Here is a 25078-nt window from a genome sequence, read left to right as displayed (position 1 = left end):
AGATTGGTTAGATCTTTTCAAATATTTCAAAAACAAATAAGGAAGATAGAAAAATAAAAGCTAAATCCTAAAAAGGTAAATATTTCATTGCTTAAGATTGATTTAAAGGGCTGACTAAAGTTTGACCAGAGAAACAGGAGTACTACTGTTAGGATTCTTTAAAAGTTAATCTACTGTGATGTCATTGATCCTCTTTAGAACTATCGGAAAGTTTTCTTTAAAAATATAACTACCAGTTACATGGTTCTCTGAGTACACTGATACTTTTTAAAGTAAAAATTTCTCACTCACAGATAGAGATCTTTTGGCTTTAAAATGCTATGACTTTGTGATTCTCTTCTCTATAGATCCGAGTGATAACACGTGTCTGGTTTACTGAGAAATAAATAACTGTATAAGTTGATCTGGAAACTTTTTTGTTATTGGGGGATTTTTTTTTTTTTTTTTTACTATTGGCTCTAATCTCCTTACAAAATAAAGCAATAACTTTTGCTTTTGGGATTTGTTTAAAGGTGTTTGAATTATGATTTAATAAAAATAAGTATCTAAAGGAAATGCCTTGTTTTATTTGGTCTGTGGTTAACGCCCCACAGAAATTTTGACATAAAACAACTAATATATAAAACATAGATAGCCCTTTTTAGTGACAAATCCAGAATTTACAATAGGCTCTCTGTAGAATTGTATTTGCATTAATATAGTTCTCACATTCCAGGACTGGTAAAAACTTTTTAATCCTTTAGTGATTTACAATGTATGTGAATAGCTATTGAAAAGCTAATTCCATCTAATAACTATTTGGGGTTAAAAAATCTTTTGGTACTATATTGATTTTGATTAAGTCTTGAAAACTTATATTATTGTGCATTTATTCAATATTTGTAGAAATCTTCAGAATTATTGAACGTAAAATAACACACCATGTTCATAATAAATATGCTTAATTTGAGGGCATGCTTGCACTTTCAAAATTATGTGGTAGGAAATAGGATAATATAAAGTACCTTTCAAGTTAATTTTTTCCTTGAGCACTGAAACTTAGCAGCATAAAGAATTAAATTCTACGCTGTGTGACAATTCTTAGAACTTCAAATTGCTGTGAACAGAAGTATCGATTTTGAATATCCAGGTATCATGTGTGTTTGGGTCGAAGCCTGAATATTATCACATCATCATGTCTCACATCAGTGTGAAACTGAGCAGGTATAAAAAAGATAATTTTTTAGGGCTGATAGCAGACAAACACTGGAAAGAATTTTCATGGCATTAAAGTGTTCTATGGTGATATGGAAGGTGATGCGAGTTGGCTTATACTGAACCACATAGGTAATGCTTTCCCTTCCAAACTCCTACTTTTCACCATTCCACCTTATGTTAAGTGTCTTAACCACATAGCGCCCGAAGTTAAGGGGACTTAGATGTGTTAGAGAGCTTTTCAGTATTGGCTAAGACCTCACAATACAGAGAGAGACAAAGCCCCAAAAAACTTAAGTTATTTTAGTAAAGATAACTTATATTCTCAAGTAAGAAGGGTGCTACTTAGTAAAATTATCTAGAAGTCGTTACACATTGGACTGATTACCAAGGACATGTTTGGAATCATGAAAAGACTAAAATCAGGATCTGCCCCCACTTTTTCTGGCATTGTTTTAAGTGTGATGTCATCAAATTAGGAGAGAGGCTAGTGGTTCCATATTCTAGAAGTCCCTAATTCTGCATCCTTAGAAATGAGTGGTTGAATATTCAGGTAAAACACAGTTACGTAGGATTCGAGCTAGCAAAACAGAAGTCAGAAAGGTGCCTGTGTTTTCTACCTGTTTATGTTTATTGCCTGTCTCATTCCTAGCAAAATTAATTATTTAACTTAATTAAAGAGGATTTCATATATCCTCTTTTATATTTCATAATCCAAGAATCATGTTTTTCTTACTATTGTTTAAATTAATTTTTGTCTTGTCATGAATAAAAACTATCAAATGAAAAATAAACCCACTGTGATAAGGGGGTAGCAGTCCAAATGTAAGTCGTTGTTTTAAAAAAATCGTCAGGTGCACCCTCAGTGATAAACCAGAGGAATCCACAAAACAGAGGTTTACAAACTTGTCTGCATCCTTTGATTTGAAAGTAGTTTTTCTTTAAGCAACAATTAAACCAAGAAAGGAACTAGTTCTCTTTTTAAGACATCACACTGATTCATTCGCTGTTTAAATGTTCATTTGCTTTTATGTAGGTCCAATTAAAAAAAAAGAAAATACGAGTTCTTTGCCTTTAGTAAATATTTACTTTTGCTAGGCTACTTTGATTTGATTTAAAATCCTGTGGGGGAAAAAAATCTCATTCCTTTGTATATGCTTAATTTGTTCCAATTCTACAGTGCATTAATGTTGAAATATTGGCTTTGGAAGTTTCATTAACTCTGCCTACCGAGGTACTCATTAGCATACTGGAGGCCAATTAAGTCACTTAATAATTGAGCATTGTTTGTTACAAATTTAGGTCCATTCATCAATAAGTCAAATCAAAGCACTGTATGAGGAATCTACATCCAAAAAAATTTTATTGTCTTTGATGTCTCCCAGGCCTGTGCTCCATTATATCACTGGAGAACTCTTAAGCCGACGCCAGAAAAGGACCCAGTTGGCACGTGCTATGTAGCGATTCAGAATTTCAGTGCGTATGCTGAGTACTCTCCTTGTCGGAACAGTAAGTTATTTCTATTCTTGGAACTGAAATTTAGCTCAAGCTTTTCTGCTATAGACAGTGCAGGCAACCCCAGAACACCATTGGTAAGGGAAAAGCAGTGGGGGTAAAGATGATGGACGGTCTTCCAGGATGCCTTACTGTAACGTGAGGACCAAGACACGGAATTCTGCTGATCGTCTTCCGTGTTTCAGAAATTTTCTGTTCTTAGATATTCTGCAGTCAAATTGATTGGTTCCTTATTTTAGGCCTTAAACTCTCCGCCTCTACTCCAAATTCACACTGCATTGGAAAAATGCTACCTGTCTGCTTGTTAATTGTAGGAATGGTGTTAATTAGCATGACTGGACCCAAGGGCACAGTGGATATGAGTTCTCCACCTAGCCTGTGTTCTCACAGATCAAACCCGTTTCCCCTGCACTGGCAGGTGGATTCTTAAGCACTGCACCACCAGGGAAGTCCCTTAAATGGCTTTAAAAGAGGTGTTCCTGGACTTTTCCTGGAGGTGCAGTGGTTAAGAATCCACCTGCCAGTGCAGTGGACAGGGGTTTGAGCCCTGATCCGGGAAGATCCCGCATGCTGCGGAGCAACTAAGCCCGTGCGCCACAACTACTGAGCCTGCGCTCTAGAGCCTGCAAGCCACAACTACTGAGCCCGCATGCCGCAACTACTGAAGCCCGTGCACCTAGAGCCTGTGCTCTGCAACAAGAGAAGCCACCGCAATGAGAAGCCCGAGCACCGCAACGAAGAGTAGCCCCTGCTCGTTGCAACTAGAGAAAGCCTGTGCACAGCAACAAGGACCCAACACAGCCAAAAAATAAATAAATAAATAAACTTATATAAATAAATAAAAGAGGTGTTCCTCATAGATAATAAGACTCAGTTATGCATTCATTCAACACGTGTTTTTTGAACACACTGAGCACTATGTTTAGGGAATAAAGCACAGGACAAGAAAAAGCAAACCCCTGTCTTCAAAAAGCATATTCTAGGGCGGGAGAGAGACAACATATGCGTAAATATATAAGTTCAGATCCAGCAATTCCACTTCTGGGTATTTATCTAAAAGAACTGAAATCACTATCTTGAAAAGATATCTGCACCCCCATGTTCATTGCAGCACAATTTACAATAACCAAGTCATGGAAAAACCAAAGGATCCATCAATGGATAAGTGGATAAAGGAAATATGGAATAGATAGAGATATGGATATATACACAATGGAATATTATTTAGCCATAAAAAAGAATGAAGTCTTGCCATTTACGACAACATGGATGGATCTTGAGGGTATTATGCTAAATGGAGTAAGTCAGATAAAGAAAAATACTCTGTATGATCTCACTTATATGCAAAATCTTAAAAAAAAAAACCCACACAAACTCACAGAAAAAGAGTACAGATTGGTGGTTGCCAGTGGTGGGGTGTGTGGGTGTGGGTTAAACGGGTGAAGGTGGTCAAAACGTACAAGTTTCCAGTTATAAGATAAATCCTGGGGATGTAATGTACAGCATGGTGACTGTAGTTAGTAATACGATATTGTATAGTTGAATGTTGCTGTGAGAGTAGATCTTAAGAGCTTTAAAAAGATGTAACGGGGCTTCCGTGTGGCGCAGTGGATAAGAATTCGCCTGCCAATGCAGGAGACACGGGTTCGAGCCCTGGTCCGGGAAGATCCCACATGTCACGGAGCAACAAAGCCCGTGCGCCACAACTACTGAGCCTGCACCCTAGAACCCGCAAGCCACAACTACTGAGCCCACGTGCCACAACTACTGAGCCTGCGCTCTAGAGCCCGTGAGCCACAACTAGTGAAGCCCATGCACCTAAAGCCCGTGCTCTGCCACAAGAGAAGCCACCGCAATGAGAAGCCCACGCACCACAACAAAGAGTAGCCCCCGCTCGCCGCAACTAGACAAAGCCTGCGCGTGGCAGTGAAGACCCAACATAGCCAAAAGAGAAAAAGATTGTAACGATGTGTGGTGACAGATGTTAACTACATTTACTGTAGTAATTATTTCACAGTATATACATAAATCAAATTGTGTTGTACACCTTGGACTAATATATCAATTACATCTCAACAACAAAATTTGTTTAAATAATAAATAAGTTTCTAATATAATGGCAGGTAGTGAAAAGTACTACAAAGAAAAACATAGCAAGGCAAAAAAGTAGGGAGCGACGTGCCTGGGTAGGGAGAGGAGCTGTTTCAGACAGGACGACGGGAAGGGCTTCTCTTAGCAGTTATTGGAGCAGGAAAGCAGGAGCTTCCCAAGCATGGCATCATCCATTAAGAGGGATATTTTGTGTCGTTTTCCACTCAAGGTCATGCCGCTGAGTTCTGTAAGAGGTCCTTATTATTATGCTAAAGATAAAAGTCAGGGAATTCCCCGGCAGTCCAGTGGTTAGGGCTCTACGCTTCCACTGCAGGGGGCACGGGTTCGATCCCTGGTTGGGGAACTAAGATCCCGCAAGCCGTGTATCATGGCAAAAAAAAAAAGTCAGGTAGAGCAATAAATAAATCCTGAATTTATTCATAAAATTTATGGTAGAGCAGAGATTCAAAACTGAACTTGTTTCATCAATTTTTACACCTATCCATATCACATTTCTTTATGATTTGCTAGAGGTACCTCCCCACAGCAAACTACTGTAGCTGAAATGAGGAGCCCGTCCTTCACATGCCTCTTACCTTGATGATATATCCTCTTCCAGCTAACATCAAGGATGATTGTTTAGAAACCATGTCACTGCTTCTTGTTCTGCCTTTTTATCTGACTGCCCATGTGATGGGAGAGCTCAGGTTAAAATACAGCATAAGCCATCTAGACTTGTGGATAAGAGTTGCAGGGTGAGTTTGAACCATTATCTAGAACTTTAAAGTATAGTATGCTCTCATTTTGAGTTACACGGGTATATTATGTTGCGAATTTATTTAGCGTTTACTTTCCTAAATAAAAGAATAGCTTGACACAGGTAAAGGTGAAGTTTATGTCGAGCTGCAGAATAGCCAAACAAATGGCCAGGAATTCTGTTCAGTCTAGTACACAACTCCAGTGTCACATCCTCCTGGTCTCTCTCTTACTGGAAGTACTTCCTTCTCAAATGCACCCAAGGAGCCGGCTTCCTGTGTTCCCTAAGGAGTTCACAGTTCATAAACACAAAGCCACCTTGTTCATGAGCGTATGGCCAATATCACAGAACAGGGATATTACTTTCAAAAGAGAATTTCAAGAAGCCTCTCATGTTCATGTCACACTGCAAAGCCCCTTCACTGACACTTTGAGCAATTTGGGTGGTAGTCTGCTCATTCATATTAATGACATGCCTGTAGCTCTTACAGTCATTCATAATTTAGATGGCAATGGTTTACACACACCTTTCCATTCTCCTTGGGAAGCCAACACATGATACCGTGATTCCCTGGATTCCTGAGTTTACTCTTTAGGGCATAATTGTAAAGTTCACAGATGCTCTGAAGTTCTAGGAAGAAAGATTCCTTCAGCTCTCATAAACTATAATTGTAAGAGAAATACTTACTTTGCAAAGGAAATAACCTCCCATTTCTATTATAATCACCACTTCAACATTTGAAGTTGGTTGCTCTCTCGATGAATTTTATGAAAAATTACTGTTTTCTCTGAATTTTTTCAGTTTCCTGTTTTGCAGCAAAATGATTTCAAAGAATGGTCCTGTTTCTTCCTTTCTGAATAATTTACAATATTGAAAAAGTCAGAGTCGATTTTCAAAAGGATTTATAAAAAAGATTTATGCATTAAAATACATTTCTTAAATACAGTCAACACATCTATGTTCACATAATCATATATCTTGTGTTCATATATATTTCTTGTTGCATACAGCTATTTACAGGCATGAACTTCTAGAAGAATGGTACCTGGACATTTGAGACTTTAAGGAACTTTGTAGCATTCATAACTATAAACCACAAAATATAGTTACAAAATAAAATATATTGTAAGGTACTGTGCACTAAACATTTGTTAAGAGGGTAGATCTCATGTTAAGTGTTTTCACCACAAAAAAACAAACAAAAAAGCAAATTTGATTGAGGGTGGGGAACACAAGAAATCTTTTGGAGGTGATGAATATGTTTATTCCCATGATCGTGGTGGTGGTATCATGGTATGAGGCATATGTCTAAACTCATCAAAACGTACACAGTAAGATGTGCATTTTTTTGGTATATTAAGTATACCTCAGTAAAGCTGTAAAAAAAAAAAACTTAGCTTAAAAAAAACACACACAAAGCATCGACATTTGAATTAAAAACAGATCATCAAAAAAATACAGTACATGAAGTAGAAAAGTATTTTAAAATATAAAGGGAACATCTGGAAAGAATGGCTGATGACGGTGCTAAAATTAGCACTAACCAAAGAGAAGAAAAAACAGAAGGCATTCTAGGAAAAGCTGGAAAGGCCTGATCCATTTCAAAAAGCTTCTGGAACAGGCACATGTCCAGCCTATAAATTTTTCCTGGGATGATGTGCTTTTCCTTTCCTGCCCTCTTATTTTAGCTTCCATTCAGGAGTATCCTTGATAAGAAAGGAGTAATTATTTGCATGTTCGCATCTAACTGTATAATGACTGAGATTCCCTCTACTGAACTATATTTTGGTTTTAATTTAAGTACTTTAGGAGTGATACTCTTTTAAAGTACAAGTGACAAGTAGTACATTCCTCATCCTAATGTCCCAGGATCCTAATATCCTGGGAATCCACAGTTGACCTGCCTATGGTTTAAAAAACTGTATTACAGGGCTTCCCTGGTGGCGCAGTGGTTGAGAGTCCGCCTGCCGATGCAGGGGACGCGGGTTCGTGCCCTGGTCTGGGAGGATCCCACATGCCACGGAGCGGCTGGGCCCGTGAGCCATGGCCACTGAGCCTGCACGTCTGGAGCCTGTGCTCCGCAACGGGAGAGGCCACAACAATGAGAGGCCCATGTACCGCAAAAAAAAAAAAAAAAAAAAACTGTATTATAAAAAAGTCCTATTGGACATTCAGCTAGTGAATTACATTGCAGAGAGTATAAAATAAGCCATTTCTAGAGAGTTTTCTCTTTTGTGAACACTAGAGTCCCTGTGAGATGCAATGTGATCAGAAATGCCAGGTCCTAATTTACGTAATGATAATAGAAGAATTTGAAGTTAATTTCCGGTGAGAGATCAGGAAATTGAAACTCTTATCGGTGACCCCAGGAGAAAGTGTCCACCCAGGTGACTAAATTCAGCTCTCTCTTTCTCAAGGCATTGCTTTACTCAGAACACGTGGGCACCACAGAAACACATTATTGCCAGTTGGGGAACTGGGAACATAGATGGGAGATGGATGTTTTATTTCTTCAAATAAACATGAGTTATAAAACCCAGTATCGTAAGTCCAAGGAACGTTATTCCTATCGCTCTTACTGTAGAATCACAGTGCCATTCGGGACAAGAACACAGATTGCAATGTATTTAAGAAATTACTTGGAATAAATTTTAAAAATAAATATAGAACACATATTGATCATTTTAAATTTAGAAGTCTATAGATAAAACAACAGTGTATCCTGAATTGGTTATTAAAATAGATCTCGGGGATAATGATGTTATAACATTTGTATCTTTTGATCATTCCAGGCAATGCTGATCCTGAAGGTCAGGGTTACTGCCAAGCAGGATTTAGTCTGGACTTTTATAAGGTAAATTCTTTTGATCTTATAGCTTCTAAAATTTATTTTATCTGTTTGATTTTTTTTTACCCCCTGCCTCTCATTCCCACTCCCACCCGCAATAACCACCATCAACAAAAGAACCTTTAGGTATATACCTGGCCTGTTTTGGCAACTTTAAATTTTTTTGTTTGCTCTTTATTTTTAATAAAGTAATCTATACATATGGCATTTTATTAAATAGTAAAGAAATCATGAAGAACCTAGGGGCAAGATGGGAATAAAGATGCATACCTACTAGAGAATGGACTTGAGGATACGGGGAGGGGGAAGGGTAAGCTGGGACAAAGCGAGAGAGAGGCATGGACATATATACACTACCAAACGTAAAATAGATAGCTAGTGGGAAGCAGCCGCATAGCACAGGGAGATCAGCTCGGGGCTTTGTGACCACCTAGAGGGGTGGGATAGGGAGGGTGGGAGGGAGGGAGATCCAAGAGGGGAGAGATATGGGGACATATGTATATGTATAACTGATTCACTTTGTTATAAAGCAGGAACTAACACACCATTGTAAAGCAATTATACTCCAATAAAGATGTTAAAAAAAATAAAATAAAATAAAAAATAAAGACACATGGAATAATGGTTAAAACAGTGAAACCTGCTTGCTATACAGAGAAGAGAGTTGTTTAAGGAATTGGATTTGAAAAACATTCTGTAATGCATTTAGAGAAGTGTTTAATGCCCTTTGATTATCTCCTCTGCTTGCTTCCTTTGCTTGTTATGTATTAAAAATGGTTATATGAGAAAAAAAAAAAAAAAGAAATACACAGGCTGAAAAGCAACAGTCTTGCTTCATTTTTGCATTTTCTTCCTCTTTTTTCGGTATGCGGGCCTCTCACTGCTGTGGTCTCTCCCGTTGCGGAGCACAGGCTCCGGACGCGCAGGCTCAGCGGCCATGGCTCACGGGCCCAGCCGCTCCGCGGCATGTGGGATCCTCCCAGACCGGGGCACGAACCCGCGTCCCCTGCATCGGCAGGTGGACTCTCAACCACTGCGCCACCAGGGAAGCCCCTTGCTTCGTTTTTAAATGAAAATCTCAAAAACTCAGTAAAGAAATGTGCTTCTAAAAAGATCACAAGCATCTGTGTTTTCATCTCTTAGGTGTAACTGACTGATTAGATTTCACATTAGTGTTAATTTCACGTTATCCTTTCACAAATTAAAAACAGATATTTAATAAGAACGTGGGCGCAAAGCTTCCATGGTTTTGCAAATACTGTAAATTTCATCAGTGTCTGAAATTTTACTCTTTTTCTCCCCCCCCCACCCCCCACTAAAAGTCAAGGATGCAGGATAAGGAAGGTGGGGCTCTAAGTAGAAAGGAAAGTTTCTATTTTCTAGTCTGGAGTTGTCACTCCCTCTCCTGGGAAGGGGTGTGTTTGCAGATGTATAGAAAAAAAAAAACAGGCATTACTGTGGCCTTAAAATAAACAGAAATCAAATTTTCTTTTTACGGCTAAGGCTCAAAAGACCGTGTCTACGGAGCTGCACAGCATGGAAGATGCAGTGCCAAAAAACTGAATTTATGTATTCTCAGGGGAGAGAATTTTACTTACCTAATTAAATCTAATTAAAATTATTTGATACAACAAAATAATTGAAAGGAATAAAAGGAAAGAAAATGACCTGCATGACTCAGATATAAGGGCCTCTTTTAAAAATTACTTTTTATGTATAATTGTTAGAGCAATGCTTATGAACAATGATTTCTCACCCTTAAAAAAAAAAGAAACTGTTTTTCTTTTCCAATTGTTGCCGTTTCTGTTTTGTAGAACGGAGACCTTATAGTTGGAGGCCCTGGCAGTTTTTATTGGCAAGGTAGGTCCTGTTAGCAGAGAAGAAATGCCCACGGGTTGTTTCCAACAGGGAGATGAAACAGAAGTAACATCAAGTGTTGACTTTTTATTATGTTAATTTTATCTCCATATTGGTAGTTTCTCCATTTCAGTTTGTACTTTGTGATATAAATGATATTTTAAAATACCGTTGCAACTTAATTCCTTCATTCATCAAATGCTTACTGAGACCATGCCCAGCTTTGTGCTAGATGCTGAGGGTACAATTATGAGTAACCCGCAGAGGTTAGCATCTGGGGAAAGATGCAGGCATTAATCGAATACTCACACGAGTACTTAAGAAACTCCGGGCATGATACTCACTAGGAAGCTATGTCAAGATGGGGCCATGAGAGCATAGGAGGCTTCTCCAGGGTGGCCCCATGCAGGTATGTTTTGTCCTCTGAACACTGGCTGACGAGATGAAATTACAACCTGTGCTCTGCTTAGGGAGCCCTGAACCCAGGTGCACGATGGCATCTGCCCAGGAGGGATGACTTCCTCTAATTCTTAAAAAAGGTGTTACATAAGCCGGCATCAACCTTAACTTCAACGAATTTGGAAGCAGCAACCCTGAACTGAGCCCTGAACCCCGAGTGGGAGGTAACCAGGCGCAGAGAGGAAGGGTTGTGTGAAAATGTTCTAGGGCATAAAGGCGCCCGGCGAGCTGAGAATGGAGGGAAATCAGGGGACTAGAGTTAAGAGCTGCTGAGTGGGATGGAGGGGTCCCACCCTCCCTGCAGGGCTTGCAGCCCCAGGTAAGCAGTTTTGTCTTTATCTCCAAAACAATGAGAAATCCCCGGTGGATGGTTGGAGTTTAAGTGTATTGCCTGAGGTAGAATAAGAATGTGTTGTTTGTTCTGAGAATAATGGGAAACCACTGGAGAATTTGAAGCATGGGATTTTATCATCAGGTGTGTGTTACACAAAGATCACGCTGGCTTCAGTGTGGAAAATGGATCGGCAGTTGGCCAAAGTGCAGTATCAGCAAACGAGTTCTAAGGTTATAAGCTAGTTTTAAGTCTATAAGGTAAACCAGCTGTAAGGTTCAGATGAAGATGTTTGCTTCTTAGAGTGGTCATAGTACAGACTGAGAAAGGGGCGGAATTTGAGAGATACTTCAGAGGCAGAATAAACAGCTTGGATGATGGTTTGGATGTATGTGGGTGAACAGGGAGGATGCCAAGGATATGTTTCTGACTTTTGTAACTGAATGGTTTTAGGTGGGTCCCAGTCCCTGAAATGGAGAAAGCAGGAAGAGAACGGGTTTGGAGTGTACTGGGGAAGGAAGATGATGAGTTTACTTTTGGTTATGTTGAGTATGAACATGTTTGAGATGTCCAAGACTTTTCACATAAGTATTTAGATGTATGGGCTTAAACTCAGAGAGGATATCTAGGCTAAAATAAAAACTAGCATAGTGGTGATAACCAAAGGCATGGATGTGAATGGGATGCCTAAAGAGAGATTACAGAAAATACAGACTTAATTTTGGCTGTAAAGTTTAGAATAAGAATAGAAAAGAATATGAGAGAGATGAATAGTTGAGTGAAGTTTTTTGGTTTTTTTTTTTTTTTTTTTAATGGAGGAGACCTGATCATGTTTAAAAGGCCAATGGGAAAGATACAGGCGAGATGGATTTATGATAAAATTTTATGTGAAATTACTGTTAAGCTTAATTCATACATATACAACTATGCACATCAAATAATTAACCTTTCAGTCTTTAAACATTATTTTGCAAACTGGAAAACAATATATTTTATGCAGAGGATGGGTATAAAATAAAAGTGATGTGTTTAAAAAGATTTTGTTCTAATGCACTTGATTAATTTCACATAATTCTTTCCTTACGTTGAAAAAAAAATGTCTGATATAGATGATATGCTGACAATTAGCCATGTCGAGGGGATAGAGAGCATTTGTCTGAGATAATTTAAAATTTTACTCAGTCAGTTTTAAGATTATAATATTTATAGAAGAGCTAAAGGAAATAAGCAAAGGCAGTGTGTCTGTGGGAGCAAGGAAGGGGATATTTAGCTTTAACCCAAGAGAAAACTGGCAAATTCTACAGACGTTGTTCAGAAACTCATGTGTAAATACGACTGTCTTAATATAAGAACAGTCATTTCAGGCAAGGTCACTCGGAGATATTTACGGCCTGATTTAACAGTTTTATTCTTTTGGAACTTCAGACAGAAAGACTGAAGTTGTGAATGTGTGAATCCCCAAGGAATAGTTTGGCTTTAAAATTAATATTAAATTTTAGTCTCTTGAAAACATTCTTCCAGTTTTCTCCCAAAGAGCATGAGATCACACTTTTTCCTTAGATTTCCATAATAAATATAGGAATGCATAAAAGTTGTAGTGGAACATTGCTGGCCATCTTTTGGATCCATGGCTATCCTGTAATGGGGTATAATCTATAAAAATACCGAATCACTATGCTGTGTGCCTGAAACTAACATAATATTATAAACCAACTACACCTTAATTTAAACAACAGAAAAAAATAAATGTTGTATGAAAACAATTACATAGTTCATCTGTGCTTCTTCTATTAGAATGGAAAGCTCTAACCAGTTGTTAGCAAACTTAGCCTGCAGTTCTAGAGCCAGGCAGGAAAATTCATTGTCGAAAATGCAGGCAACCTCATGGCCATTTTCAAGGGCGTGTGTGTTGTTCAGATACCCTGTGTCTGTGGCGGAGAGGGCCCGCCTCTCATGTTCATTCAGTTAATCTATTCATTTGTTTGAACACAGGTCAGGTGATCACTGCCAGTATTGCAGATATCATTGCAAACTACTCATTCAAGGATATCCTGAGAAAATTGGCTGGAGAAAAGCAGACAGAAGTGGCTCCTGCTTCCTACGATGACAGTTACCTTGGTGAGATGCATTGCTCAAGACATTTGCGGCTTCTCAAAAGACAAGCATGTTAAATGTGGAAGCAAATTTTATTCCTCACTTATATTTGGCACCTTTTGCAAATTTTCTTCTCTTACTAGCTTCGAGTGGACTCTTAGCTTTCTTTTCTTTTGATTCAGCCATTATATGTAGTCTCCATAGTTTCATAGCTGTTTTATAGGCTCCGTGACAATCTCTTGCAAATAAAGGATTTTACCAGTCAGTCGTAGATACTATGTATTAGTGAGGATGCCCAGTACTACCCGGGCAACATGACGATGACCCTTTCCAGTTTCTAAAAAGAGCAAGAGACTTTCCAGTTGCTAGAATGTTCTCAAAATTTATTACGTGCAAACCACACGATGCCATTTCATCACTATCGTTTGCCACCTTTGGTATCATACGTATCGGCATTTTGATTCCTTGATGAACTTTTAAAAACTGTAGTTATCTTTTATCACCTCGTCTCACTTTAGAGCCAAGTGAAGTTTGTGGGAAATCATCATTAAAGGTATTAGGAAGTAGGCCTTGTAGGTGATCAGAAATTGCAGAACCTGAGCACAAGAGATACCTCTCAGAGTAATTATGTCTGATTATGATGAGTCAGCAACTCTTCAAATGCAGCAACCACCATTCACACGTCCAGGTGGGCAATGAAGCATTCCTGCTTCTAAAAGGGACCTCAGAATCCGAAGGTGTTGCCAGGCTCAGAAGCAGCAGATCTAGTATGCTTCCAAGATTTAGTATAAATCCTGGTTTGATTAATTTTTCTCTTTGTAGAACCCTAAACTTCTATGTAATAGGATTTGTTGGCATTTCTGCACAAGGTACTACTATGGTAGTGCCTTCATATTTCTAGATACAGATCATTTGTAAAGTCTTCAAACGTGTGATTCGTTTGTTTCTTGCTTTAAAACAGGATATTCAGTTGCTGCTGGGGAATTTACTGGGGACTCTCAGCAAGGTGAGAAACATTGTTGAAATGAAGCCCTCTATTGGATTGGCCAAAACATTCGTTCAGGTTTTTCCATGCGATGTTACAGAAAACTTGAACGAACTTTTTGGCCAGCCCAATATAAAACACGGGGAAAAGTGCAGTGACCTAAAAAGCTCTTTTAGGACTGTGATTTTTAAACAATTCTGAAACTTTTCATCAGCCCTACATTTAATAACTCCTTTGTGTTATAGCCATTATGAGGCTGCAGGCCCCAAAGTTACTAGTGTGATGGCTGATTTTTTTTTTTTTTTAAACCAAATTCTGAATGTTTGTGGGGAATGAGAAGCCGTGGTTGCCGGGTATCTCACTTGGTATAATCCCCTTAGTCTTTCCTGTTTGGCAAGCCTGATCTCGAAATCAGTCAGCTCTGTTCTATCTGAGTGTGGTCTGTTTTTAGGTGCCCCTAGTAAACGTCCATACGTGTGTCCAGGAAGCTGGAATACGGTGTAAGGTCTAGAATCTACTCAACACTCAACATTATTTGAATGGCTCTTCCTAACTTAATAAGCTTAAACCTGAACTCCCGATCTGTCCACTTAAACATGCTCTACCCTCCATCAGCTCCATCTCAGTAAATGGCAATGCCATCCTCCGAGCTGCTCAAGCAAAAAACCTTGCAACAGCCTTGGACTGTGCTCTTTCTCTCACACCCCATCCATATCTAATCCATGAGCAAATCCTGCTAACCAAACTCAAAAGACAGCCAGGATCTGCCTACTTTTCACCTCCTCCGCAGCCTCCGCTCTGATCCGAGTGCCCATCAGCACTGTGGCAACAGCCTCCTAACTGATCCTCTTTGCTTTCATCTTGGCCCTCCTGTGGTCTTCCCTAGATCCAGCAGCCAACGTGGTCCTCGAGGAAGAGAAGTCACGTGGTGTAACTTCTTGGCTCCCAGTGATTGCCCAGCTCATTCTGTCTAAAATCCAAGTCTTCACAATGACCTAAAAGACTCTGTTCATGAGGTCCCTATTTACTCTGACCTCAGCTCCCAGTCCTTTACCCCTGACTCCTTCCAACCACTCCAGCCACCCTGCCCTCCCTGCTGTTCTTTGAATACTCCAGACACACTTCTACCTCAGGACCTTTGCACGTGCTATTCCTTCTGACTAGAACATACTTCTCCTAGACCTCCATGATATTTACTCCTGCACTTTCTTCAGGCTTTGGTAACATGTCATCTTCTTGCCAAGACCTTCCCTGACCACCCCAATAAATCATAATTCCTTCCGCCTCCCAATTCCAGCACTCCCAGTACCATTTTACTGCTTAGTTTTTCTGTGCTATACTCTAACATGACATTTGACTCTACTTTTCAAATTGACTGCCCCTTCCAGCTCAAGTATAAGCTCCCACGAGAGCAGGGAATTTTGTCTTTGCTCCATGCTGTATCCTATGCTTGCAATGAACATTTATATGTTGATTGAATTAGAGTAAATTTACCACTGAAAAGTCCAACATCCAGGCCCAAATGGATCTTCTCTGATGATTAACGCTCCAACAGCATGAGCGCCCACCTCTGCTAGAGTTTATTACATCAGATAGAATTAATGCTAGAATTTGTGCTATACCTTTAGGACCAGCTTTGGGTGAAGGGAAATTTGAATGGAAGGGGACTCTTTTCCAGGCCCCCTTTCTTTAAATTAAACTAAAATGTTGACCCCACTGAATCAAAGGATAGTTTAGATTTATAGAAATGAGAGCTGGAAAGATCTCTCATAATCAGGCAGTTCCAACTCCCATCTATTGTAGGTGACTGGAAAAAATCAGTTTCAGTGATTGATCCCCAGTTTATGGCAGACCCAAGCACTGAAACCACTATTTCCTGAATCTAGAGCCATATCACTGTGCATTGGAATATGCTCCCCGCTTTTCACCAGAGTTGCTTTTTCTACCTCTATTACTGAAGCTTCCCTTCCTTGTGTACCCTTGGCTGCCAGGTTGTCCTGTAATTCTGTTCCAGGGGGAAAGACTCAATCATTTATAGTATGTGGCTTTTCCTTAGGTAACTGAAATTGTTTGAACACATTAGTGGGACAGGAGCTGTTACTTTGTACACTAGTACAAAAGACAAGTACGAAAGACAGTGAAAACCGGAGAAATCAGAGTACGAGGTTTAACTGACAAATCACACACAGATCTGAGAAGCCAGGCTTATGTTCTGGAGGCAGAAACACATGGAGAATGTGAGGGAGACAGGTAAATCTCCAAGTACGACTTTGGGTCTTCTGTTTTCTTTCGTCTGTAGCAGAAGCAAAAGCCAGTGCGAAACTGTGGCTTCAAACCTCCATCTCTCTACAGGACCCATGATAGTTACTCACTTAAGAGGCACCCTCTTTAGCTGATTTGTTGTATAGCTTTACAGTGTGCTATGCTACTCACCTGGTAAATGACTATTTCCATCACAGAACTGGTGGCTGGGGTTCCCAGAGGAGCACAGAATTTTGGATGCGTGAGTACTACGAAGGCGTTACGCGCTACGTTCTCTACCTACGCAAAGAAACATTTTGCTGCATGCGGTTTTCAAATCTTTTAAAATGCCCTTTAATAGTGAGCACCACTGATCCACGCTCGTTTGCTTACGAAAAGGGAGGTTAGATTCTTTTCTGACCTGGGTGCAGGATCAGCTCCATCGTCTGTGGGACCCAGTGTAAAGTGAAAATGCCTAGCCCCTAGTTCAAAATTGTTAAGAATTTCAGGACAGTGACAGCTGGGCTGTCCACAGGGTGGGGAGGGCCCGTCTGCACGTGGGACCCTTTGTGACTGACTGCACGGGTCACGTGCCCATGAAGCTAGCCTAGCCCTATGCGTGTGCGTAATCTGGGAATAGTTGCAGACGATCCCACTGTTGATGTGATCAGCATTTTAATATGTCCCATACGGTGGACATAATAAGGTCAATTGTTATTTCACTAGTGTATTAGTTTGCAAGGGCTGTCATAACAAATGACCCCAAACTGGGTGGCTTATAGCAACATAACTTTATTCTGTCACAGTTCAAGAGGCCAGAAGGCTGAAATCAAGGTGTGATCGGCACGGTCACATCCCTCCCATGAATGTAGGGGTGGATTCTTCCCGCCTCTGCCAACTTCAGGTGGCCCTGCCTTTCCTCGGCATGTGGGAGCTTCACCTGAATCTCTGCCGCGGTCTCCATATGGCCTTCTTCCATCTGTGTCTATGTGTGTCCTCTCCTCCTCTTATAAGGACACCAGTCATTGGACATAGGGCCCACCCTAAATCCAGGATGACTTCATTTCAAGATCCTTAACTTTACTTATTTCATCTACAGAGACCCTATTTCCAAATGAGGTCACCTTCTGAAGTTCGGGATAGACATGAGTTTTGGAGGGATACTATTCAAACCCATTACAACTAGTTACCATAAAAATAGGAAAGGAAAATAAATCGACCTTATGAAAGGAAAAACTTATATTTTAAATAACGTTTAAGTCTGGTAAACTTATAATATCTAGGTTGTCTGGATAGAATTTTTTTTTTTTTTTTTTGGTACACGGTCCTCTCACTGTTGTGGCCTCTCCCACCGGGGAGCACAGGCTCCAGACGCGCAGGCCCAGCAGCCATGGCTCACGGGCCCAGCCGCTCCACGGCATGTGGGATCTTCCCGGACCGGGGCACGAACCCGCGTCCCCCGCATCGGCAGGCGGACTCTCAACCACTGCGCCACCAGGGAAGCCCTGCCTGGATAGAATTTAAAAGGAATATTTTTGCTACATGGATAATACTTTAAAATTTCATTTTTTTGCAGAGAACCATAGTCATCAATTTCTCATAACAGCAAATGCACAGAAGTGAAACTTAGATTAAATTTTTGATTAGATCAATTAACTATCAGATTAGGTGCTCTCAGTGTTCCTGAATTCAGATTTCTCTACATCAGATTAGTAAGCATGCATTTTGTCTGAAAGGATCCCAGATTTCACCATAAACAAAAAGTTCAGTTGGAATTTTTAAAGATCGTTCCTTTGGGCTTATTATTTTTTTTTTTTTTTACATGTAGAGCTAACCATTTATGACTCCTCACAAAAATTTTAAAATGATTTAAGTTAAACTTTTTAAAAATTGCTCCAATTCTATGCCAAATGATGTAACCTATCTGATTTCTATGCTTTCAGGTTTCAATCATTAACTCTACAGATATGACCTTTATTCAGAATTTCACTGGTGAACAGGTGAAGACATTTTAGAATCAAATAATGAATGTCACTCTGCACTAACAGTATATTGTAATATGTTATTTATTCATTCCTAAAATAAATATTTACCGAGCACCTACTATGTGCTGGAAACTCTTCTGAGCACTGGGAGTGTAACCAAGTAGCAGACAGACAAGATCCCAGCTCTCATGCAACAGTCCGGGGGAGGCTGATGGGGGGTGACAATTAAGAAACAAGTAAATGCCCATGATGATTTCAGAAAATGATAAGTGATGTAAAGGCAGAATATGCTCCCTAAAAGCCCAAAAGCCACTAATTGCTGAAATCAGAGAGCAATCCTGTTATGTTGCGGTCCTTATGTAGTGTGCGCGGTGATGGGTTCTGAGTACCCGCCTTCCCCCCGAGAAGACACAGGCTTCTTGTAGGTTTCACATGTTGGTCAGTCAGTGGGTCTGGGCTCTGCCTTCCTGTCCTCACAGTGACTGGAACCCTCCCCAATCCCAACATTATATGGAAGATAGGCTCTCTGGTTCTGGTCCCTTCCCCGCAGCGGGTAGGTATGGCCCCGTTACCCACTGTCACTGGCTGGGGTCTTATTATCAATGGGTCAGTTGCCTGCAAACAGGCTGCTGTCATCCTCCTGACGTAACATGGCCTGAGGTCACACTTCATTCACTACCCTGGGTTTCCTGGGTTTTTGACCTGTTGAAATCTGTCACATTTCTTTAAAGGATGAATGTGATACTCCCGTCTGAGGGAGCCAATCGTGAGTTGAATTCATTTCTCTGGTCAACCAGTTTCCTTTCCTAACCACCAACCCAGGGTAAGGAGCTTCTAGCAAGCCTCACACTTGACTCCAGCCAAGTTACATCTTGGCCCACGGGATCCCAGGAGGATCCAGGTTTAAGGTCCTGAAATGCTCAACTCTTAGCTACACACAGAAATTCGGAATCATATATTTGTCAAGCACATAGAGTTTTTTAAAGAACACAGAGCGTTTTTGACATTTCCTCCCCCAAATTGGGGCTTTAGTCTATCCGTTACTGTTCAATTTTCAACAAAGCATTTAACAACGTCCCTCGTGGCACTCTTGTGGTAAATATAGAGATATAAGGCTGTGACGATAGTGAAGTTGGGTGGATTTATAAATTTTGAACCATGATTCCCAAGTGGTGACAATTAATGGTTTAATGGAAATCTGGCAAGACTTCTCCTTTGTCTTTTCATTTCACATTTTTATCATTAAAAGCTCTTTAAACATTGTTGAATGTGGCCTTTCTGTAACTTCTCATCTTCAGTACCACCTAGTTCTGCAATCTTGAACCTCAGAACTTAATACATAAGTGATGAAATTCCTCTGAGTGAAGATCACACAATGCCACCCAGGAATAAGAATTTCACCGTATGTGTTTGGAATAGGGAAACGAGGTGGGAGAATTGAGTTATTGCATGATGCAGTTAAATGAGGCATTCATTTCCTCTGCAAAGAGTATTTTGCACCTGGCACCCATGTCTTAGCCCATGGACTACTATAATAAAAATACCATAGACTGGGTGGCTAAAGCAACAAACATTTATTTCTCACAGTTCTGGAATCTAAGATCAAGGGGTAGGCAGATTTGGTATCTGCTGAGAGCCTGCCTCCTGTTCACAGCCGTCTTCTTGCTGTGTCCTCACCTGGTGGAAGGAGGGCTAGAGAGCCCTCTGGGGTCTCTTCTCTAAGGGCACTAATCCCATTCATGCAGGCTCAACCCTTCGTGACCTAATCACCTCCTGAAGGCCCCACTTCCTAATACCATTACATAAGGAGTTACGTTTCAATATTTGAATTTGGAGGAGGGGAGGCATAAACAATCAGTCTACAGCAACTGTATATGTTTGGAATAGACAAAAAAGGCGGGAGAATTAAATAATTGTGTTACACTTGGTAACTCATCTATTTTTTTCCTCTGCAAAGAGTATCTAGCACCTGGCACCTACTCTGAGCTAAACACTGGTCAGACAGGGCAGAGAGAAGAATGAACAACACAGGTGGAACTCTCTGCCTTCTGTGGAGCACACTTTCCAGGGGACTGTAGGCTGATTAAATTTGTAGGTGACAGGAAGCTAAACTGGCTAAATCAGGGGTCCCCAACCCCTGGGCCACGGACTGGTACTGGCCTGTGGCCCGTTAGGAAGCAGGCTGCAGAGCAGGTGAGCAGCGGGTGAGCGAGCGAAGCTTCATCTGTATTTGCAGCCGCTCCCCATCGCTCGCAGTACCGCCTGAGCTCCGCCTCCCGTCAGATCAGCGGCGGCATTAGATGCTCATAGGAGTGCGAACCCCACCGTGAACCGCGCATGCGAGGGATCTAGGTTGCGCGCTCCTTATGAGAATCTAATGCCTGATGACCTGAGGGGGGAGCCGAGGCGGTGATGCTAGCTCTGGGGAGGGGCTGCAGATACAGATCATCAGTAGCAGAGAGGTTTGACTGCACCGAGACCATAGTAAATCAGTTGCTTGCAGACTCATATCAAAACCCCATCAGTGAGTGGCAAATGAAAACAAGCTCAGGGCTCCCACTGATTCTGCATTATGGTGAGCTGTATATTATTACACTGCAAATATTATATATTGCAATGTGATAATAATAAAAATAAAGTGCACAACACATGTAACGTGCTTGAATCATCCCGAAACCATCCCCGCCCCCACCCCAACCAGGTCGGTGGAAAAACTGTCTTCCGTGAGACCAGTCCCTGGTGCCAAAAATGTTGGGGACCGCTGAGCTAAAGCATTGGATGGCAGAATACGGAACTGAAAAATCTTGGCAAGCTAAAACTATTGGCCAGATCTGAAGAGATTATAAACCTTGAAAACATAGGTTGAAAACAAAAATACAAGAGCTAGAATGTAGAGAGATAAAGCACACTGGTTACACTCAGAAGAGACTTAGAAACCTCAGCAGACGATAAACTCAATATGAATTGATACAGAGACGTGGTTTACCCTCAAATTAAAACCTTTTTATGCTTCAGTGATATAAAGAGTCCAAAGCAGAGGGTGTCCATCCTACTTATCTTCTCCTGTCAGTGTGCTCATGGGGTAGCATCTTTTCTTTGGTATCCCATGTTGTATCCCTAAGAAAGATAGGAAGCCAACTGAAAACATTTCCATAGGAGATTTCACATGGAAATGGAATTAGATTTATTCTGTGACATTCAAGATTGCAGAACTAGGTAGGAGCATTAAGGACCAGATGTTACAGGAGGACCAATTTTAGCAAAAAGTATTCTAATAGTTGTATCTACAAATTGAATGGACTTATTGTTGAACATCTCCAGAGGATGTCCGAGCAGATGTCATGGGTGTTGTGAGGGACATTATGCATTAGGTCAGGGGTTAAACTAAATGACTCGAAGACTCTGTCCATGTCCAAGGGTCTATGAATTTAAATGCAAAAATGTGCTGCAATGTGGCTAATCTTTCAGGGAAAATTGAGAGATGACGATAAAAATGACTTTTTGAGCACAAAATATATCATCTTATGGTTTTCCTTTGCAGATGGCATCTTACTTTGGATATACCATTGCAGTATCAGATGTTAACAATGATGGGTAAGTTTCTAAGAACTTCCTCACTCACCAGATATTATATTCATCCTTAAAGATGTTATATTTTTTTCCTTCATGAAATAGATCCTTCCATACTTCCTCAACAAGATCGAGGCTCTCTTGTTTTAACTTTTTTTTTAGTCCAGGGCAAAAGGATACATCTACTAAAAAATTCTCTATCATCCCTTCTGATGTCTTTACCACATCTGCCACTTCTAAGAAAGGACTATTTTACTTAGTTTTATCTTTGATTTTATGAACTAGATAGTCCTTGGCCGTTTGACTTCCATAGCCATCGAAGAATCTGCTCATCTGCCTTCACCCTTTAGCACGATATTCATAAAACATTTGCACATAAATATTTTTTCTCCTGACAGTGCTTTAACCAACATACTAGTGACCCCCATGCAGAAGATGAAATAATAATTTTTTTTTTTTTCAGTTTATGGCAGTAAATTATAGTTGAGCTTGGATCAAACAGCATGATAAAACTGTGGTTGTATTTAAGTTATTACTTCAAAGAAAATTGTTATTAAGCAACTCTCTGATCCACGAAAAGCACCTAACTGACAGATAAGACAAATGATTAAATAAGAAAACCAAAAAATTGAGATGAACCGATCATTCGTCCAATAAATATTGCTGGAGCACCTACCATACGCCGGGCATTGTTCTTGGGTGCCCAGAATGTAGCAGTGATTAAGGAAGAATAGGGCTCTGCTTTCATGGAGCTCACATTTCGGTAAGAAGCAAATATCTGAAAAATCTGAACTATGTTCCCTTATCTGGGCTACATCATGGATAGACATTAGCTATGACCTCTACATAGCTAGAAATGAACTTCATTTATTATGCGGTACCGTATGATTGGAGATAAATTTGCTAACTTTTGTACCTTTTGGAAAATAGCTTATTATTCTTTCATCCAACATATATTTCTTGAGCATCTTCTACACACTAGCACTGTTCTAGGTGCTGGGATACAGCAGAGAACAAAACCGAAACCCGCACCCTCATAAAGGTTATACGGTAGTTCGGGTGGGAGCTACAGACAAAAAGATAAATAAGTCAAATAAAGATTATGTTAGATGGTGATGAGCACTACGCAGGAAAAAAACAAAAACAGAAGGCCGGAAGCAATCGAGATGTCCTTTAGTAGGTAAATGGGTAAGTATTCTGCGGCCCATCCAGACAATGGGATATTATTCAGTGCTAAAAAGGAATGAGCTATCAAGCCATGGAGAGACATAGAAGAACCTTAAATGCTATTACTAAGTGAAAGAAGCCAGTATGAAGCAGCTTCATACTATATGAATCCACTAGATGACATTCCGGAAAAGACAAAACTATGGAGACAGTAAAAAGATCAGTGGTTGCCAGGTGTTAATGGTGAAAAGAGGGATGAACTAGGTGGAGCACAGAGGCTTTGTAGGGCAGTGAAAGCACTCTGTATGATACTGCAAGGGTGGATTCATGTCATTATACATCTTTCTAAACTCACAGAATGTACACCAGCAAGAGGGAACCCTAATGTAATCTGTGGACTTTGGGTGATGATGATATGTCCATGTAGGTTCATCAGTTTTAACAAATGTACCACCTGGTGCAGGATGTTCACAGTCGGGGAGGCCCTGCTTGTGGCAGGGGGGATACAGGAACTGTCTGTACTTCCTGTGCAATTTTGCTTTGAACCTAAAACTGCTCTAAAAAATAAAGTCTATTAATGAAACTTCAGAAACAACCGAACGGGGATAGAAAAAAATTGGGAGGGATGCAATTTTTATTCAGGTAAACAGGGAAGGCCTGGGTGTTAGGTTAGGTGAGGGAGCAAAACACTATATGGGGAAGAGTGTCCAAATTCCCAGCGGAGCAGGGAGCTGCTGGCATAGTCAAGGAATATCAAAGAGGCTTGGAGAGAAAGTCTGTGAGCCGCTTTACACAGCACCACATGGACTCTGCCATGGATAGAATGAGTCTGTTTCCAAGAAGGACACATCATCTTGAAAACCCCTGGAGGAGTCTAAGCAAGGGACTGGCCTGCACCCACTTTGGTTTTAGCAGCCATGCTCTGTTCATTGGGTCTCCATGGAGTGAGGCCTTCTGGGAGCCCATTGCCATAAGCCAGGCGAGGCAGGACAGTGGCTTGGACCAGAGCAGTGGCAGGAAGAGTAGAACTGGTTGCACTCTGGGTCTATTCTGAAGAACGCAAATCTTATCCTGGATAAGATGTGTGAATGAAATCTTATCCTGGATAAGATCTTATCCTGCAGATAACTGAAAATGAAGTTGCTTTAATCTTCAGCTGTCTGAATTGTGGAAAGGAAGTAACAGTTAGGACCACCACTCAAAATGAGCAACCTGGATGGACTGTATCTGTTATCAGAGCCTTTTAGTCATTTAGAAAGAAAATGGTGGAGGAAGAACCTGAGGTCCAAAACATGGCGTACTGTCCAGATACAGGAAGCCCATTCTTTAGTGAAAACAAAAAGTCCGACACTGACCCTTGGGATAAGTTAGACACATTTCCCTCAACAGATAACAACACAACACGCATGAGGGCTTCTCTCCTGGGAGCCAGGCAGCATTTTTTAGGGCACAGATCACCCAGTGTGTTTCGTTCTGTAGTTCACTCCCTTTTCAATCCTTTCAGCTTTCCGCCCCAGTGTCACAATATGCCCTGCAGGGCACCATGTCCTTCCTGAAAACACATTCATTCTAGTCTAAAGTTTTGTGACAACGTTTATAGGACTTTTTTTTTTTTTTTTTTGGCCACATTAAGAAAAAGAAAAGAAAACTTGTGAAAAAAGGACCTCATTGGTTTCAAACATAGGAATTTTCCAGTAATGATTTGTTCTTTCTTGATGTTCTTAAAAATTGCTATGCACATCATTTCTTTTTATTGGGTAGTATATTCCGAATTCTTTAGACTGCATTGAAAAATACATCTATTATCTTAATATTGTCATTCTTAAAGAAAAAAGTACCTATAGATTCTCAGTCTGTATATTGTTTGCTGCTCTAATTACTTAGATGCAACGTACATTCATGTTCCTATAATCAGTGAGTGTGCTCTGGAAGCCATTGAGAACATTGCATCCCAAATAAAGACAGAGAACTCGCGTGAAGTCTG

The 25078-nt window shown here is 40.4% G+C and overlaps 1 protein-coding gene across 2 annotated transcripts in view; it reads left to right on the top strand.

Annotated features, from left to right (window-relative positions):
* ITGA8 (integrin subunit alpha 8) overlaps positions 1–25078 on the top strand; it is a 177718-nt gene that overhangs the window by 26000 nt on the left and 126640 nt on the right. The window contains exons 4-11 of one of the 2 annotated variants that reach the window (XM_065871271.1): positions 2580–2703; positions 8350–8411; positions 10220–10265; positions 13045–13170; positions 14108–14152; positions 16591–16634; positions 18316–18372; positions 21899–21951. In XM_065871271.1, coding sequence (XP_065727343.1) covers positions 2580–2703; positions 8350–8411; positions 10220–10265; positions 13045–13170; positions 14108–14152; positions 16591–16634; positions 18316–18372; positions 21899–21951 — 557 coding nt within the window. The remainder of the gene's footprint in view (positions 1–2579; positions 2704–8349; positions 8412–10219; positions 10266–13044; positions 13171–14107; positions 14153–16590; positions 16635–18315; positions 18373–21898; positions 21952–25078) is intronic. The other variant, XM_065871272.1, reaches the window with a different exon arrangement.

This window comes from Phocoena phocoena, chromosome 2 (genome assembly GCF_963924675.1).
Source record: "Phocoena phocoena chromosome 2, mPhoPho1.1, whole genome shotgun sequence".
In the NCBI taxonomy this organism is placed as follows: domain Eukaryota; kingdom Metazoa; phylum Chordata; class Mammalia; order Artiodactyla; family Phocoenidae; genus Phocoena; species Phocoena phocoena.
Note: the sequence above shows the minus strand (reverse complement) of the source record. Positions and strands in the feature narration are given on the sequence as shown.